General features: G+C 37.5%; 1 protein-coding gene across 1 annotated transcript in view; it reads left to right on the forward strand.

Moving 5' to 3' along the window:
• LOC140146869 (transcriptional adapter 2-alpha-like) overlaps positions 1 to 19,758 on the forward strand; it is a 36,849-nt gene that overhangs the window by 12,031 nt on the left and 5,060 nt on the right. Inside the window, exons 5-13 of the mRNA XM_072168758.1 lie at positions 2,466 to 2,563; positions 5,790 to 5,840; positions 6,551 to 6,639; positions 12,875 to 12,947; positions 13,940 to 14,003; positions 14,809 to 14,852; positions 15,282 to 15,392; positions 16,961 to 17,032; positions 19,520 to 19,655. Coding sequence (XP_072024859.1) covers positions 2,466 to 2,563; positions 5,790 to 5,840; positions 6,551 to 6,639; positions 12,875 to 12,947; positions 13,940 to 14,003; positions 14,809 to 14,852; positions 15,282 to 15,392; positions 16,961 to 17,032; positions 19,520 to 19,655 — 738 coding nt within the window. The remainder of the gene's footprint in view (positions 1 to 2,465; positions 2,564 to 5,789; positions 5,841 to 6,550; positions 6,640 to 12,874; positions 12,948 to 13,939; positions 14,004 to 14,808; positions 14,853 to 15,281; positions 15,393 to 16,960; positions 17,033 to 19,519; positions 19,656 to 19,758) is intronic.

The raw sequence follows: 19,758 nt of genomic DNA on the forward strand, positions 1-19,758 counted from the left end.
TTTGGGTGTATTTTGGAGACATTTGTGTGTATTTGGGGGACATTTGGGTGTATTCGGGAGATATTAGTGTGTATTTGGGAGACATTAGGGTGTATTTTTGAGCTTATGTCGACTTGTCTTACTTACTTGCTTATGTCGACTTGTCTAGTCGGACTCCGCTGATGGCTCTCCACACAACTCTGTTCTGCATGCAGTTCCCAATGTCTTGTTTCTCTAGCCCAGTATCCTCGATTAGTTGCTTGATGTAGTCCTTCCGTGGTTGTCCTCTTGATCTTTTACCATGCATAGGCTGCCACATTGGGTGTATTTTGAGACATTTGGGTTGGGTGTAATTCTGACACATTTGGGAGACATTTGGTTGATTTCTGAGACATTTGGGTGTATTTTTGAGACTTTCAGGTGTATTTGGGAGACTGTCTTGGCAATTTCTTGGCATATAGCTGAGTAGAATGTTATTGTATACTTTACACTCAGAATGCCGCTGGTGTTTCAATATTTGGGAGACATGTGGGTGTATTTGGGAGACATTGGGTGTATTTTGAGACATTTGGGTTGGGTATATTTCTGACATATGGATGTATTTGGAAGACATTTGGTTGGTTTCTGAGACATTTGGGTGCATTTCTGAGACTTTCAGGTGTATTTGAGAGACTGTCTTGGCAATTTGACCACCATATAGCTGAGTAGAATGTTATTGTATACTTTACACTCAGAAAGCCGCTGGTGTTTCAATAAGGCCAAAAAAAAAGGTTTGTCTCAAAGCTCGCGCGCCCATTTGTTAATTTGTGAGATTTGGAAAAAAAGAAATGCAGAATATTTTTTTATTTCCGAAAAAAATTTTTTAAAGTTTTTCCAGAAAAATTCGGCGAAAATCACGATTTTTTTCTTCAAATACCATGAAAAAAGTAGGGAAAAAAAAAAAAAATCGCATTTTGCATTTGTTTTCAAACCACTTGTGAGCTTTGAGACAAACCATTATTTTTTTTTTGCCTAATACAGCAATGTCAGTGGCAGACCACAATAAAATCTTTTGAAAACTAAACTTGCAAACTCTTATAATTCTGTGATATTATATGCACCTTGTGGCACTTGTAAGGATAAATCTGCATCTGCTTTAAAATGCAGTTTTTGGGTGTAAAATGTCACCTCATCTATGTAAGGACTAAATATTACTTTTGGTCATTTGCATCAAGGTTTACTTTTGCATTAACCCCCTGAGCACTACCTGTCGATCTAACATTGCCTCTGATTGGTTAATTACATGATATCTTTACTTTAATCACCAATCAGAATGGAGCTTTGCAAATAATTCACCCTAATTTTTTTGTGTGGTGAAATTATTCTAACAATGTTGCCGATTGGTCCAGTTGATAACGAAAACTTCTTTTTGGCAAATCGGCAGGTAGTTCTCATGGGGTTAAGTTTAAACAGTTCCCAAACACCTTGGAGTCAATGAAAAATGTACTGGCAGTAGGGCAGGGCTTCGATAAATAGCAAAATTATGGGGTAAAACAAGGTTAAAAGAACTATTTGAAAACATAAAAACAGATCACTGTTCGTCAACAAAATTGTAGTTTCAAGAAGCAATTCAAATTTTGAAAAAACATGAAATGTACCTTCATAAAAACCTGTTAATTTATCTTTTTATATAAGTACCCTGAAAATGGGTTATTCAAGTTGACAGCCATACACTCCTTTTGGGAAAGTTTACCTTTTAAATCACCACACAGGGAGTGATTTTAAATGGGGTTACCTGAATGGGTGACACCATTTGAAATCTACACCCTCTGTGTTGGGGATTAAGGTCATGTCTTCCATAGGGGGTGTATGTTCCATTTGTAGTGAAATTTATATAATGTATCCCTCATTGCTACTGCTGAACTAATTTGTGATGTTTTGCTCAATTATTGACTTTTTGGGTTTTCAGCATCAAATTCCAGGCAAGACCGATCAGCAGCAGGGCATGAATTTCAAGGAGGCCACCAAGGCCATTGCCTGCCCTTTTTCAGTTTTGGCCTTGGTGCCCCAGATCTTTGTCAACTTCAAGGCAATTCTTCATCATTCTTCGTCTTTGCCCAGTGGCCTTGAAAATGGGCTATTCCAGTGGAAATCCACACTACCCCTGTGGAAGATTTTGGAAATATCTTCCACAGGGGGAGTAAGTTTTTCAAATGTGATGGGTCAGAGTTAATCATTTTGAAACCCACACTCCCCCTGTATTATGGCTTTATCTATATCTTCCACAACTGGAGTGAGTATTTCAAATAGAAGTTACCCAATTGTCTATTCTATTTGAAACTTGTACACCCTCTGTGGAAGGCTTTAATAGTTAAATCTCCAGGGGGGGAGTGTGAATTTTAAATGGAATAGCCCAATGGGTACCTCAAAAATTCAAATTGTAGGCGTGGTGAGCAGTATTATCACACCCCATTCACATCTCCCATAATGTACTTTCTTTAATACAGGCATGACATCGCCAACCAAATTCCAGGCAAGACAAAGCAGGAATGTGAGCAGCATTACATCAGGATCTTTGTAGAAAATGCAAAGCCACCATTTCCAGGTAAATATTTGTTACAGTGCCTTTAATTGGTTAATTACAATCAACTGAGTAACCAATCAAAAAGAGTAGATCTCTGCTTTCTTACAGCGTCTCTGATTGGTTAATTACATGATACAATCAACTGAGTAACCAATCAAAATAGAGCTTATAGAACACTTAGCAATTTCAAGCTTAATCCATTTCCTTCCTACCACTGTGCTTCCTACTGACTATTCTTACCATATCTCTGATTGGCTCAATACTCTATTCTACCCTCTTTGTAACCAATCAAAATAGTTGTTAGAGGTTCATTAGATAATTTTTGGCAGTGGGTAAAGGCACATTCACTGGTTTCGTGGGGATGGTCAAATGAAACCTTTTGAATGATATAAATAAATAAATCAATTTCGGATTTTATACGGCGTCTTTTTACCAGATCTCGGAGGATTCATTGCACTGGAATTTTGCTGCAATGGTAAATCATCACAATCAGATCGCATCAACTAAGCAATGTGCACAAGCCTTGAAATAAGCACACACAGGGAGCAAATTTGCCCTGGTAAGGCCACCAGTTGCTACTGTTCCGTGCAAAATTCACACGAACCAAGAGCAAGTTTCTAAAACAGATTGCTCCTGATTCCACTTTTGCACTTGGTGCAGTAGTGCTGGTTGGTAAACTGTATTACGTAGAAAAGGATTTTCATTTTTGCACTATTTGAAATTTGCTCCTGTTTCTTCAGAAATTGTGCCTGGTTCCAGTAAAATCCCAATATACCAGGAGCAATGTTCTAAAACAAATTGCTCCTGGTTTGAGTCCGCTTATTTCAAGGCTTGATTGTGTAGCTGAACCTGGTGCAAACCTTTCAGCAGTCAGATTGTAACATCCACCAACTATAAGTGTAGCTCCACAAATTCCATTGGGTGAAGGAAGCAGGAGGAAACTGGAGTTCCCAACTGCGAGAATGAGTATGGACCGGGATAAATCAAGTTCACATACAGTCCTTGGGCATGGCTGGAGCTTGGACCAAGGACCTCAGTGGTGCAAGGTGAGGGAAGAACCGCTGCGCCAACTCGCTTAACCAAGGACCTCAGTGGTGCAAGGTGAGAGAAGAACCGCTGCGCCAACTCGATTTCCATTTGTTTCCTTTCTGTGGTGTGACAAACTTATAAAGCGTGCGCAGAACATCATGCAAATTTGTGCTTGGGCTCCAGTGATTGAATTCTACACCCAATATTGATTGATTGGTATTGGTTATAGGTCGCTAATCCATATAATGATAATGATCAACCTGTGTAAGTACCTTGTGATAAGATGCATCCATCAGCTTCTAAGAACTATTTTGATTTGTTAAAAAGAGGGGTATATCATGTATTGAGCCAATCAGAGATATGGTAGGAATAGTCAGTAGGGATAAAGCTGATTGCTAAGCAATCTAAAAGCTCACCGAATGCACTTACGACATGTTATTATCTTTATATCTCATTTTATTTTATTTTTTATCAACAATATTTTATTTCGAACAGAGTAGCCAGTGCACATAAATGTTGAAAAAACCCAGTGCATCTGGCCTGCTTCCAACCAGCGACCTCTGTAATACTAGCACAATGCTCTAGCCAATTGAGGCACAGAGGCACACTGTAGAAGAGAGGAAGATATAAATCTTTAGGTAATGGGTATTAGGTTCTTCTACAGCGTGCCTCTGTGCCTCAATTGGCTAGAGCGTCGTGCTAGTATTACAGAGGTCGCTGGTTCGAATCCGGCCAGGTGCACTGTGTGTTTTTTGTTTTTTTTATTTATTTTTTCCAACGTTTATGTGAACTGGCTACTCTGGGGAAAGATTTAAATTTGTTCATCCTATTAACCCAGAGAACTAAGTGTAATAACTTTCAATATTATATTTCATACATTTTAAAGTAACTAAGTGAGTCACATTTTATGTCAAATTTTTATAGATAAAAACATTTACCAACTAATGAAACACAAAAATGCTTCTCCTGTAAAATGGAGAAAAGTGCACTTATGTTAGTGTTGCATTCTGTCAACGATTTGAGTGTATTTTTGGGAGCCATTTTGGTGTATTTAGAAGACATTAGGGTGTATATAAAGTAATAATCTTGTACTGTCCTGTCTGTCCATACACATTGATTTATTTGGCACAATATATTTGAAACCGACATTGTCAAAATGATCTGTTAGTGATGGAATCATTCGCTACTCATTTCATCATTTACATTAATACAGGCATTTATGGCGCCATTCACCAAGATACCATGGCACTTACAAAAAATATACACACAAAGTCAAATAACAAGAGAACAGTTCAAGAAAACAAATGAGTCTTTAGCATAGACTTGAACGCGGATGTGGTCGCAGCAGATTTTATGTCCAGCTTTGTGTCAAAATATGTTTTCTTTTCATTCTTATTTCGGCCACAAGATATCATCATTGTACACATTAATATTGTAGTGTAAGTAACATTTCCATCTTGTTCAGATTGGGTGCCACAAGCGTCACACTTTGCATCCATAACTCCTCACTCCTCTTATGGTTATCTTACTCCCCATTCCAGAAAAATACAGCACTAATTTTTCGGGATTAAAAAAATATTTTCCTGTTTTGCCAAATGAAACATAGCTAAATCCTAATCCTTTAGTTAGTCCTAACTGGCAATAAAAGTCAAATTTTAATATTTGGTCAATTTTTGAAATAAGGCCAAAAACATGCGTTTTAGGGTGTTTTTCAGTATGCTGTGACAATCAAGCCCAAAGACTTGTACCAAGACTAATTTCAGTTTATGCAGTTTAATTTTTAAAAAAGACAAGTTTCATTCTGATAACCAATCATTTAATTAATGTAACACAAAAAAGTGAATATTATAGCAAAATTTCGGCATATACTCAAGATTTTGAATGCTTAGACTTGTTCCAAGTCTTTGATTTTTGTGACTCAATTGTCAGAAAATATGCCGAAAATGCATGTTTTTGGCTCTTTTTTAAGAAATTAGTAAAATAGTGAAATTTTTCTTTTATTGTCAGTTAGGACTAACTAAAGGATTAGGATTGAGCTATGTTTCATTTGGCAGAACTTGATAATATTTTTGTAATCCAAAAAAATTAGTGCTGTATTTTTCTGGAATGGGGAGTAGTAATATCATGATGTGTTCTTTATCTTCCATTGTCCATTTTTTATAACATTGATGTGAATTGAGATGAAAACAAATAAACTTGAACTTGATTTGTTTTTCAGTTTTTGGGATAGAATCCAAAAGTGACAAGGCAGACGTCATGATTTGTAGATGTAAGTAGGATTTGGGTGTATTTATGAGACATTTGGGTGTATTCCCAAGACATTTTGGGTGTATTTCTGAGACAATTGAGTGCATTTCTCAATTTTTAGCTTAAGGGCCCACCGATTTGTGTGGAAACAACGTAGCAAATGGGGTGTATTTCTAAGATATTTGGGTGTATTCACAAGACATTTTGGGTGTATTGTTGAGACAATTGAGTGCATTTTTCAAGTTTAAGCTTCATAACCATCATTGGGTGTATTTCTGATGTATTTGGGTGGGTGTATTCCCAAGACAAGTTGGTGTATTTTTGAGACAATTGGGTGCATTTCTCAATTTTAGCTTCATAACCACGGCCCAACAATTTGTGTGGAAAAAAAGTAGCAAATTAATTAATTTTGGTATATTTCTGAGACATTTGGGTGTATTCCCAAGACGTTTTGGGTGTATTTGTGAGATAATTGGGTGCATTTCTCAAGATTCAGCTTCATAACCAGGGCCCAGTGATTTGTGTGGAAAAAGGTAGCAAATTTGGTGTATTTCTTATAGAAGACATTTGGGTGTATTCCCAAGACATTTTGGGTGTATTTCTGAGATAATTGGGTGCATTTTGGAGACATTAATTGGGTGTATTTTATGATAGGGGTGACACCCAGGCTGAAACATACATGTGGCAGACTAATTTTGAGAGTATTACTTCTTTAATTTAATCCAATTGTAGTAAGTGATGATCCACCCAGACCAATAAGAGACACACAGAAAGCTGGTGAAATGGCTGGATATATGCCAGCTAGGGGAGACTTTGTCATGGTAAGAATCACCTGTAGACTACTACAGACAAGCCATCAACAGCCAAAGTCCCTGTGCTATGTATGCTATGATTCTCGCATATTCATGAGAGCAGATTCTTCGATCATGTGTGTCGAACAATCACGCCAGCGTTGCATACCTTTGTGTGTCTTCGCAAACATATGCGGTATGTACGTAGCAGTGTCGTCTGTCCCACTTCATGGAACAATCGACCCTCATTATCAGGTGATGTTGAGACTTTGACTGTTTGGAGTTAGTCTGTACTGTAGCAGTCCGTGGTAAGAATACTGCAGAATTCCATCTATAAGCATATAGAGTGTTCTTATAATTGGCCCCTTCCAGCCATTGATGGCATTTTGGTTCAGCTAACTCCAATCAGGCAGGAATTAGCATAGCCAGGCTACACAATCATCCTTGCTTTCAGTTTTTAGCTACACAATCGTCTATGCTTTCAGTGTCCGCTTTGCTAATTCCGGCCTGATTGAATTTAGCTGAGCCAAAAACGCCATCAACGGCTAAGAAGGGGACAATTATAAGAAAACTCTAAATGAGGGTTTTTTTCACGAAAGAGATAAAAGGCAGGCAGTAGGCACCCTATACAAAACCATTACAGGGTGGGCCATTAAAATGTTCACACTTTTTTGATGGCTTATTTCTCAAAAGTGCAAACACATATTGAAATAAGTTGAACATATTTGTAAACCTTTATGTCTGGACTGTCATTGCTGAAAAGGGCATTAACATCCATGGTCTAATTACAAAATGGCGGCCATTTGAAGCAAGGGGGTCAAAAACCACTTCGCACACACGTAAGTCAAATGGAGCGGATGATCACGCGATATATGGTGGTCTCTGGTTCACACCACAATGGATTAGGAACAAAGGAAGAAAAATAACAGTACGCATGAAAGTTCTGTCAATATTTCTCTTGTAAATTAACCATATTTAAATAAATATTTCTTTTTCAAACAGAATATGTAGCCTTCCAGTTGAACAGAATATGTAACAGTAGCTTTAAATAATCTGCGCAGTTAACGTTTGTTTGCAGTCGCATTCTAGATATAATGTGCATAATTTTATACCCGAGTCTTCATGATGGTTATTGCACTATAACATAAATCTTATATAGAGATATAACAAGATAAATTTATAAATAGGTGTCAGGAATGTCTCTCCTTCTCTTCGGAAATTATTTCTTCATATAGACACATGTAAACCGTAGCAGTGCTTCAATGGAAACGAAGTTATTTGTCTCAAATTGTCATGAAATTAAAAATATTGCACTAGAAAAGTAAGAATACAAGTAAAATCATATTTGACTCTGATAAAAATAGTTCTGTTCTTCATTACTGCTTATCATGGTTCCATAAAGTCACGTATTTATGCATGCCACAGTGAAAATGCTTCTGTCTTTAAAGTGTTCTTATCGTCCTTCAACGTGGGCCTCCTTGCTCGCGAATACAAATCATCGCATCGATCGTACATATGGTGAACTGCTCTTGAAGTAACCCTGGTGCGCCGGATCCTTGTGAACGCATCTGTAATCGTCTCCTCAGCTCCCGCGAAATTCCTTGGCGGACCTTCGCATACACAGACGCCTTGACATCACCCCAAAGCCAGAAGTCCAAAGGTGTCAGATCAGGACTCCTCGTAGGCCACTCCACATGATGTCCAAGGCTGACAACACGATGCGGAAACAACTCCTGCAATCTGTCTCTAACAGCGATAAGACGGTGGGCTGGCGCGCCGCCTTGAAAGAACCACGCCCTGCGGATGGCCCCGTTCGCTTGCTGTCCAAATATTTGGCCCAGTTGAGGCTCTAGTTGATCATTGATTATGTCGAGGTAAACGTTTCCCTTTATGTTCCGGTCAACGAATATCGGTCATATCAACCGACTTCTTCCTGTGACGGCTGCGAGAACACTAACTTTGCGCTTTGTCATGTGGAACGTTAAAAGCAAAGTCTCTCGGAGGATTGCCTTTGGTGCATACATCCGTGCGTTTTGAGAAGAGACAGACCCGTCCATTTGAAAGTTTGCTTCGTCAACAACAACAGCGGTATCAAGAAAGCGACGTGCTCTGTTAACTAACCAGTTACAAAACTGAAGTCGCCGATTTGGATCTCCTGGTTGCAGTCCATGACGCTTAAGGATCTTGTAAGGGTGCCATTCGATATCATGAGTGATGATTCGTCTGAACGTTGTCCTTGGAATATGGGGACAATTGTTCCGTCGAGTACTCAATCTTGGGTTAGCTTGCAAATCCTTCTAACATCGGCAATGTGATTGGCTGATCTTCCTGTTCGTGGTCTCCCACTGTTAGATTTGTTCCGATTGAGAACAGTTCCATGTAAGTGAAACTTTTGTTTAATATTATAGATGTGTCGGCGACTAGGAAGTCTGGTATTCGGAAACTGGTTCGCCATGCATTCAGGACAGAGCGCACCTTTCCGGTTCTTGAACTTTCCTCCTCGATGAAAATTCGTTCCTCCTTTGTAAACTGCCGCATTTTGAACAGCAAGAATCACCTCAAAGTACTTACACGGGTATCTCTAACATGAATGACAAGAACGCACGCAAGGCATTTTAAATTTGAAGTTCCCTCCAAAACTAGTGTATTTGTTATGTAAATGAGCATGTCCAATCAGCCTTTTGTGTCAATTTCACAGGTGAATGATTTTCAAACAGTAAACAACTCATACACGCATGAGTCCGATGACCCGGCAATGACACTCAAGTAAATGCATATAGAGTCATCAAACTTTTTAAAACTTGCTTAAGCCTAAAAACTTAATATGCATGATCATTGTCTATAGTCTTACGTGTGTGCAAAGTGGTTTTTGACTTCTCTGCTTTAAATGGTCGCCATTTTGTAATTAGACCATGGATGTTAATGCCCTTTTCAGGGCATGACAGTCCAGACATAGAGGTTTACAAATATGTTCAACTTATTTCAATAATGTGTTTTCATTTCTGAGAAATAAGCCATCGAAAAAGTGTGAACTTTTTAATGGCCCACCCTGTATTTGGAGTTACAAACATGTATATATATATATATAAAGATATGGGGATAGCCCCATTCCATTCATGTGCAGGCTTCTAAATAATAAGGATTAATAAGTTAAAATTTTGCTGTAAACAGCAAATTTGGTGCAGAGTTGTGAGCGCCTGCTGGATAGTCTTTGGAGTCTGATGTTTTGGCTGAGTTCACATGGGATTGTGCTGTGTGCTGCGTACGATGTTTGCTGCGCGATGTGTGCCCGTTCGATCTGGCTGAGTTCACATAGTATCCGAGACTATTATACTCCTATGTGAGCTCGGCCTGATCGGGTGGGTGTGTGTCGTGTGGCGGGTGACGTGTGCCGTATGCAGTATACTCCTGTGTGAGCTCAGCCTTATGTACCCCGCATGTGTTGCAGGGGGGAATTGAGCTTTATTGACTTTGTCAGCATCTCAGTATTATATTTATGTTGCTTCACTGCTCGAGGATGAAATCAATGTGCAATATTTTCATTTTATTCTGAGTTAAGCTCAAAAATCTGTTTTAATTCTTATTCATAACCTCATTAATAAACGCGATGTGTGCGATCCAATTACATTTAGTTATTTGTGACAACGCGAACGCAAATCGAGGACATTAATATCTCACAATTGACCGCAAAATGCATATTTGTTCCAATGTCGCACACAATTGACCGGCGTTTGCGTGTTGTTGTCGTCGAACAAACTGCTTGCGCGAGCTGGCTGCCAGATTTGGATTACGCGCTACCATATTTGAACATATTGTGATACGCACTTTTGTTATTGGTCGTCATGTTTTAGCCTGATCGATTTTTGGAAAGGGAAGATGTAAAAATCATCTATTTTTATAAACTTTTGAGCAAATTTTTGTGTTATTTTGTAATTAAAGTGACGGTTATGAATGAGGTTAATAACTTTGCATCGGTAATATGTAGGGCATTGTGAAAAATCTAAACATTTTGCTTTGGACCTCGGAATATCCCTCGGGCTACGCCCTCGGGATATTCCTCGGTTCCAAAGGCAAAATGTTTAGATTTTTCACAATGCCTCCAAATAACCGATCGCAGTTATTAACCTCTAAATATATAATGCTCCATTTGATTATCTGGCCCATTCCATGTCAACTCCAGGGATGTGCACATAGCACCTCTTCAATTTTTTCTTTTTTTTACTGTGTGGTGGTAGATATTGATGAGAAAGTAAAATCCTGAAAATTTGAGCTTCATACCCCATTTCGTTTTCCATGCATCAATTTGAAATTTAGGAGTAGTCAAACGTAAAAATGTGTTGAAGCTATCAAGAACGATGTTTATCTCCATAAATGTATAAAGAACCCTTTCAAATACTGTGAAAATATGTCTGACTTGGGTACTTTTTGGTGTAAATTCAAATCTGCTTTCAGAAAATCTCAGCTAACTCCTTTATTTAAAATGATATATTGGCCTAAGAGCAACCGTCCAACCAGGACCAACTTTGGGGGGGTTGGACGAAGTTGCATTTTGAGGGCCCTATATCTTTTAAAGTAAAGGAGTTACAAGTTTTCTGATAGCAGATTTGAATTCTACACCAAAAAGTACCCCAGGATACATACTTTTCAAAGTTGTAAAGGGTTTATCCCTTTATACCCCACCATCAACTTCAGGTATGTTGAAGATATGTTTTGGACGCTGACCCCTAAATATTCAAATTTAGTTCTTGATGGCTAAACATTAAATGTAGTTGCCTTCTCAAATTTTCATGGATTTTACTTTCATCAATATCTACCACCACACAGAAAAAATTACCAAAAAAAAAAAAAATTGAAGAGGTGCTGCGGTGCACATCCCTGGAGTTGACATGGAATGGGCCATCTATGTAGTTTTGATGTTTTATGATGTATGTGCAATATTCCATGTTGATTATAAATGTTTCTTAATGTTTTAAAAATGTAAACCACATGTAATTTGGCCTTTGGCCACGATTTTGTGAGTGAAATAAAATACAATACAATACAATACAATACAATATATTATTGTAAGACCAATGTATTGGTTTTTGTGTGCGCACGTGTTTGCGGGCAAACTAAACTGCGGACTTACTTCCAACCGAGGACAGTCCGCAATCTCAAACTGCTGCAAAAGACCTCAAATGCATGCTAAATGCTTTATAATGCTATTTGCCTGAAACCGAGGACCACACGTGTAAAAACTACCGTCCGCAGGTGATGGCTAAAATTCTGTTTCGTATTATACACACAAAAATCCGCCATTTTAGTCCATGGTTAGGCGATGAAAACATCATACACACGTCCTCGGTTAGATAGCAAAACACAATGTCCTCAGTTGGCGACAAACACACACAGGGGGGTGTGGGGGTGTGTGTGTGGAGGGTGTGTGCTCTTCTGCAATAAAAAACATAGGATTTTGTTTTCAAGAGCAAAATTGGATTTATGAGCACCTATTTGGAGATTTATGTACCTATGTATTTTGAGACAAGGAAAGAGGCCTACGCATCATACACTGGAACATGGAAACATTCAAACATTACAAACTAGCGCACGAGATCAAATTAATGATGCTTAATCGTATTCTTAATATATCAATATACAAGGGAAAGAAGAATTACGCATCGCACACTAGCACAATTAAAGGAGTATTTCGTGATCCTAGCATCTTCTTTTTATGACATATTTCAGTAGATATCCACGAAAAAAGCTTATTCCCAAAATTTCAGTTGCTTCCGATCGTGCGTTTGCGAGTTATACATGATTATGTATATTGCACTGCTCCATAGACAATGTGTTGTAATTTCGTTCTGGTGCACCAGAGCGAAATTCAAATTTCACGATATCTTTGCTAAACGAATTAATCTGCAAGAAATATTTTGTACATAAACATTATGTAGCAAGAGGTTTCCAGTGATATAAAAATCTCAACTTTTTTTTTTTTTTTTGGGGGGATGATGCTGTGGATCACGAAATGCCCTTTTAAACATGAATTTACAAATGGAAACATGTTTCCATTTGTAAATTCATGTAAATGTAAATTCATGTTTAAATGTGCTAGTGTGCGATGCGTAATTCTTCTTTCCCTTGTATTTTGAGACATTTAAGTTTAAATTGAGTGCAATTGGGCTATTCCATTTAAAATCCACACTACCCTTGGTAAGATTTGAGAAATATCTTCCACAGAGGGAGTACAAATTTCAAAATCTTTGTTTTCTTGTTTTCTTCATAGGAACATGACAACTATGCCGAGTGGGACTTGAAGGATATCTATTTCCACACACAAGATGATAAATTATTAAATGGTATGTAAGGGTGTATTTCTAAGTTGGGTGTATTTCAGAGGCATATGGGTGCATTTCTGAGACAGTTGGGTGCATTTCTGAGACAGTTGGGTGTATTTCAGAAATCTGGGTGTATTTCTGAGACATTTGGGTGTATTTCTGAGACATTTGGGTGTATTTCAGAGACATTTGTGTGTATTTCAGAGACATTTGGGTGTATTTCAGAGACATTTGGGTGTATTTCAGAGACATTTGGGTGTATTTCAGAGACATTTGTGTGTATTTCAGAGACATTTGTGTGTATTTCAGAGACATTTGTGTGTATTGCAGAGACATTTGGGTGTATTTCTGAGACATTGGGGTGTACTGAAGAGACAGTTGGGTGTATTTCTGAGACATTTGGGTGTATTTCAGAGACATTTGGGTGTATTTCAGAGACATTTGGGTATATTTCAGAGACATTTGGGTGTATTTCTGAGACATTGGGGTGTACTGAAGAGACAGTTGGGTGTATTTCTGAGACACTTGGGTGTATTTCAGAGACATTTGGGTATATTTCAGAGACATTTGTGTGTATTTCAGAGACATTTGGGTGTATTTCAGAGACATTTGTGTACATCCATAACAAAACGATACACTTGTCGGCTACTACATGTGTCTCATTTCACATAATAACTAGGAATAAATACCAGACTCGGCTCCGAAATGGAGGTCACTTCCAATCATCCCCAAGTCACATGGTTAATGAATGTTCTCTGTATTCCTAAATCATATGACTTGGGGGTGATTTTGAAGTGACCTCCACTTTGGAAACGAGTCTGGTATTTATTCCTAGTTATAATGTGAAATAAGACACATGTAGCAGCTGACAAGTGCATCTATTTCCACACTTGGATGTATTCCCAATACATTCTGGGTGTATTCCTTATACATTTGGGTGTATTCCTAATACATTTGGGTGTATTCCAAAAACATTTGGGTGTATTCCTGATATTGTTTCATTTATTTTACAGAACTCAAGTATGCTGCAGTTGATATCTATCAATCAAGATTAAAAGAAAGGCTGAGAAGGAAAAAGTAAGTTATACTGTTTATCAGATAGAGTTCCAATACATTGGCAAAAAAGCATAATGAAAATATTGAATATGTTGGCTAAAATGACAAATGGGTGGGAAACAGAAATCAATGAATCATTCACTGATTCCTTCTTCATAAGCCTTCACAAATAGTAACACAGCCGTTATAAATACACCTATAGCTTCAGAACCATTAAACGTATTCACAATATTTTAACATAGAAATGGGAGCAGCGTGGCACACTGGTTAGGTCTTTGCCTTTAGTGCGAGAGGTCCTGGGTTCAATTCCTCGCAGGACAAAAAAATCTCTGCTCTCCCGTGGTTCATCTGGTAATGGCGGGGCAGATGATCCATGATAAAAGACTTTGTTACAGTCGGTTCCGATCAGGGTAACGCCCGATTGTCGGCTACACTTGCCTGTCCTATAAAAATACCCCGACCAACTATCTACGACGACCCACTTCACCAGGTCACTTGTGCCTGGCCGAAGTTTCGTCAGCGTTATCTCCTAGTTTTCAGCTGCGAATACCTAGATATGCTCAACATTAAAAAATTTGTTTTAAAATGTTGGTTTATTTACGCATATCTTGATATCCAATACACTCAGATGATTATATCATGTAATTAACCAATCAGGGGCACTGTAAGAAAGACAGTAGTGCCCATAGGATTAAAAGATCTATTTTGATTGGTTACTCAGATGATTACGTCATGTCACTTACCAATCAGGGGCACTGTAAGAAAGACAGTTAGTGCACATGGGGTTAATATAACTGATATGTTTGTCCATTTGTTGTTTTTACAGAATCATAAGAAATTTGGGATTAATAAATCTATCAAGGCAAAAAAGTAAGTACACAAGTTTGAAGATACAAATTATCGATTAATTTTCAACTTTTACTAATAAATTCTGGTGGTTTAATGTTTCGGTGTCCAGGCGTGATGATCCAATATTTCTAATTTACCAGCACTGAGCATTTGGAGTCTGGACTGTTTTTGCCGGGTTTAATATTGTGCTCATAGCAAATCCCGCGAAAATAGTTTTGACATGTACTTATTTCTGTGGTTTTATATTTTTACTGGTGCAGTGATAGTGTGCACTTCCATGATTTGCATACTGCATTAATTAGTTTTTATCTTTGTCTTTGCCTATTTCCCCACATCAAGTTGGTAAACCTGGCTCAAATCTTTCTGTTCATAGCAGTTAAAATTGCGAAACATGAACCCTGTGAAAATAACTCATTAATATAGAGTATATATTTTCCACTTTATCTGCAGTGCAAGAGAGAGCTCACAGCCAACCAATCAGAGAACTGTTTGACAAGTTACGCAAGTTTTCAAGATTACACACACCAGTGGAACAGGATAAATTAATAGAAGGATTAATTTGTAAGTATGTCATATCAGGGTTCAGGGCAAGAAAGCCCTATCTGCAATAGCTGCCAGGTGTCATATTTCAAGACTGTGTAACAATATAGAATACAGAAATTAACAAAGGTCTTTAGGGCAGCTATTGCAAATAGGGCCTTCAAGATTACACACGCCAGTGGAGCAGGATAAAATAATAGAGGGATTTGTAAGTATCTCATATAAGGGTTTAAGGTTGGTCTGAACCCTGGAATTATGGAAACTTTCGGGCCTCATAACTTCTAAATTGTTGGTCTAAAGTATATAAAAGTATACATTTTTAGAATGGCAAAGACTTGATAAGTTCATCTGTGAGGTCAAATTTGGGCCAAATTGGCACTTTTGGCCTAAAATTTCAAAAATAACGGTTTTGGCCCACTTCTTTTTGTGCACCTTAACAAAAAATTCTTGGGCCAAATTTTTTAATTAATTTTTAAAAACTAGATCAAAATATCTAGGACCCGTTTTTTCATTTTTTTTTTTTTTTTTAACTTTGAGAAATTTGCACAAAAAAAAAAATGCTGATTTTTCTAAAAAAAAGCCCGATTTTGGCACAAATTTCAAATATTTTTGGTGAAATTGGTCAAAATTCAAAAAAATGAAAAAACGGGTCCTAGATATTTTGATCTAGTTTTTAAAATTAAGAAAAAAATTGGCCCAAGAATTTTTTTGTTACGGTGCACAAAAAGAAGTGGGCCAAAAACCGTTATTTTTGGGATTTTGGGCCAAAAGTGCCATTTTGGCCCAAATTTGACCTCACAGATGAACTTATCAAGTCTTTGCCATTCTAAATATGTATACTTTTACTTTAGACCAACAATTTAGAAGTTATGAGGCCCGAAAGTTTCCATAATTCCAGGGTTCAGACCAACCTTAAGGCAAGAATCTGCAATAGCTGCCAGGTGTCATATGTGTACAATATAGAATGCAGAAATTGTCAAATTATCTATAGGGCAGCTATTACAGATAGGGCCTTCAGGTTTCTAGATTACATACACCAGTGGAGCAGGATAAATTAAAAGAGGGACTGATTTGTAAGTATCTCATATTGGGGGTTTAGGCCAAGAATCTGTAATTTAGCTGCCTATTGTCGTATTTTAAGATTGATTCAGGTCAGTAGCGTACATTATTTCTTACATTACATACATACACTAAATTGTGGAATAGCCTTCCAAATGATAGTAGATGTAATAATATTTTAAGTCAATGAGTATTGCTCAATTTAAGCAGTTGTTTTTGATAAAACCAGTGTAATATGTCTTTTCATGTACCATTTATAATTACTTTGTTTTTTCTGATTTATTACTGTATGGTTCTTGTTCACAATGAAAATGCAACGCCTCCGTGGAAGTTTGACATTGAAGGAGCTACCCTGGGTAAAAAAAGTTTAAATAAAAATAAATAAATAATTGGGGATTTTGAATGCATTTTCCAACCAGACCAAATATTATCTCTGGCCCAGAATAGCAAAAGTCAGAAGAAGCTTATAGTCGCCTGCTCCTCAGCCAACTGATGATGTCATAATATTTAGTTTTCTTTTCTTTTTCCAGATGAAATTGATCTTAGGAGAGAGATAGTACGCTTACAAGAATACAGAGAATGTGGCATTAAAACATTTATAGGTAGGTAAATGAAAACACCTCAGAAATAAATTCCTTCCAAGCCAGGTTCTTTTTAGTATCATACCATCACATCAGGGTGTTAGTCAGGATTCAGAAACTGCCCGTCCAAAATTTTTGGGGTCCAATTTCGATCATGTGTCAAGATCAATCTCACATGCAATTTGATTCAAAGTAAAGTATACCGAATTCGGCAAGGCAGGTCTGCATTTAAACTCCAATATTTTTTTATCTCCATTTGATGCATAAAGTAATACATGAATGATACACCACTATTGCTTTGAAAAGGGAAAAAATTAATTTATCTTACAAGTTACTAAAATCTCTTGCAAGCTGCTATAGCACATAATTAATGATCTGGAAAACCAATTGCCTTGCATTGACCCCTTGACATTGTTGACTATATATTCCCAAATGAACCAGGGGTTCGTTGAACAAGTCATTGCACTACGAATGCAATTTTATCTGGGTCAAGCAGTCACAGACCCTAGAAAGACTACAAGGTATTTTAAATGTTAGAGTATTTTCATAGACATAATATAATATTATCGTTATCAAAATGATATGAATAAAGGTGAAAATAATTCAAACTAAATTTTCCTGCCCGTCTTCTGGACAGGTAGATGATTTTCCACCTGTTTGCTTTTGACCTTGCCCGTGCAAAAGACGGGTGGACGGCTCTCTGGCTAACACCATGCATCACATAGTTTAATTACAACTGGAATAGCCCATTGCACAACTGTTAAGGGAAGTTTCATGACAGACTGGTATCATAGTGTCCTAATGTTCCCTCATGAAATTTCCTTGAAAGTAGGTCTCCTAAAATCTGAATTTTGAGTCTTCTTTTTCTAATTTTGCAGGTTTGTAAGGGACTGGTTGCTTTTGGCGTTCTATTATTCCCCTTTGAAATTCTCTTAAAAATATGCCCCTTAAAATAACATTTTGAGAACTTTTCAGATGTGACTTTTTTCACATTTTGCAGGTTCCTGACGCTTTTGTGCGATTTATGGCCCGATAATATGGTCCAGGACAGTATGGTTCTGGACCATATGGTCCTGCACCATTATGGTCCTGCACCATATTGTCCTGCACCATATGGTACAGAAGCATGTTTGACTTATAAATATTTTCAATTTTAAGTACATTTAAGTTAATTTCTAATTCAAACATGCTCCTGGACCATATTATTGGGCCAAAATCACACTAAAGCATTCCAGACAGACTGGTAGCTTGGTGTTCATTTGTTCCCTGATAAAATTCCCTACATAGGTCAGTCCCTAGGCTGAATATTGTGTCTTTTGCAACTAATTCTTTTTTCATATTTCTCCAGTTTCAGAAGGATTGGTAGTTTGGCGTCCTTTTGTTCCCTGATAAAATCAGGCCGTTGCAACTCATATATCAGCGCAATGCAAAAAGGTGTGGACACCGTCGGCTTCCCCTGTGTATTACTCGCCAGCGCCATTGATAAGTCGGGGCGCTGCCATTAATGTTGACAATTCATTTGTTTATATTTCTTATATTCTTTCTTTTATAACTATGACCATTTATACATGTACCTTAAATATTAACTATCAGGAATGTATCCGTTTGTTTGGTAAATTTTCATGAAATATTGATTAATTGAAGAATTTGTAATTTAACCCTGGGCGCTGCCATTTTAGAAAAGTGAAGAAAAATGCTGCTGCCACCGGAAGGCTATGGGAAAATTTGCTGTAATACCATGGCAGGCTCCGTAGTACTGATCAAACTTACTCTTATGTCGTCTTTTCAAAATCGTAGCTTCAAATTGTACAATTTCATGATAATTAGTACTTTTTATGTTAACACTATTATCTTTTATATGGACTCTCATTTCGACAGTAATCGCACATTTGATCCGTATTTAATTGTAAAATCATCACAGATGATGCGCGAGCTGACTCCAGGTCTGCCATTTTGTAATGAATATATGAATATATAATTGCAGAAAAATGCTGCTGCCACCAGCGATATAGGCTACGTAAACAGCGTATTTATATAAAGACTTATTTTTTATCACTGTCCTCACGTCGATGAACAGAGTCACAAGTACATTGCACTTCGTGCTCTATATTTCGTCCATGATGAATCCCTACATAAGTCAGTCCCTATGCTGAATATTGTGTATTTTGCTTTTTTTTCACATTTTTCCAATTTCATCAGGATTGGTAGTTTGGTGTCCTTTTGTTCCCTGATAAAATTCCCATGAAAACTGATATAGTCCACTCAAATTTGAATGCACCCAAATACCTTAGGAATACCAGGCATGAGAATTTTTTTTGCCCAAATTTCCGCGTTTTTATATCTTTCTGGCCCGTTTTGAGCATTTTTGCCAGATTTTACACACTTTTTCCTCTTTTTTTTTTCCAAAAATGTCCTGGTTTTTTTAAAATGTATTCTCATGCCTTGAATACACCAAAAAGTCTTGGGAGAACACACATGAGTCCATTTCAATGTTTTCCTATTTTGCAGGTGCTAGATTATTTGACAGACTGAAGGCTCGGAGGCAACAAATGAAAACCAGCAAGAACCACTTGGATGAGGTTCTAGGAGCAGTTATGAGGGACCCATACTCATGCAGGCAATGGTTACAAAGGCAGGCTTTAGTGTAAGTTTACTTTGGTTCTAAATGCACTTAGGGGGGACCCATACTCATGCAGGCAATGGTTACAAAAATGGGGTTTGGTGTAAATTTACTTCAGTTCTAGGAC

The sequence above is a fragment of the Amphiura filiformis genome, chromosome 2, assembly GCF_039555335.1.
Source record: "Amphiura filiformis chromosome 2, Afil_fr2py, whole genome shotgun sequence".
NCBI classification, from domain to species: domain Eukaryota; kingdom Metazoa; phylum Echinodermata; class Ophiuroidea; order Amphilepidida; family Amphiuridae; genus Amphiura; species Amphiura filiformis.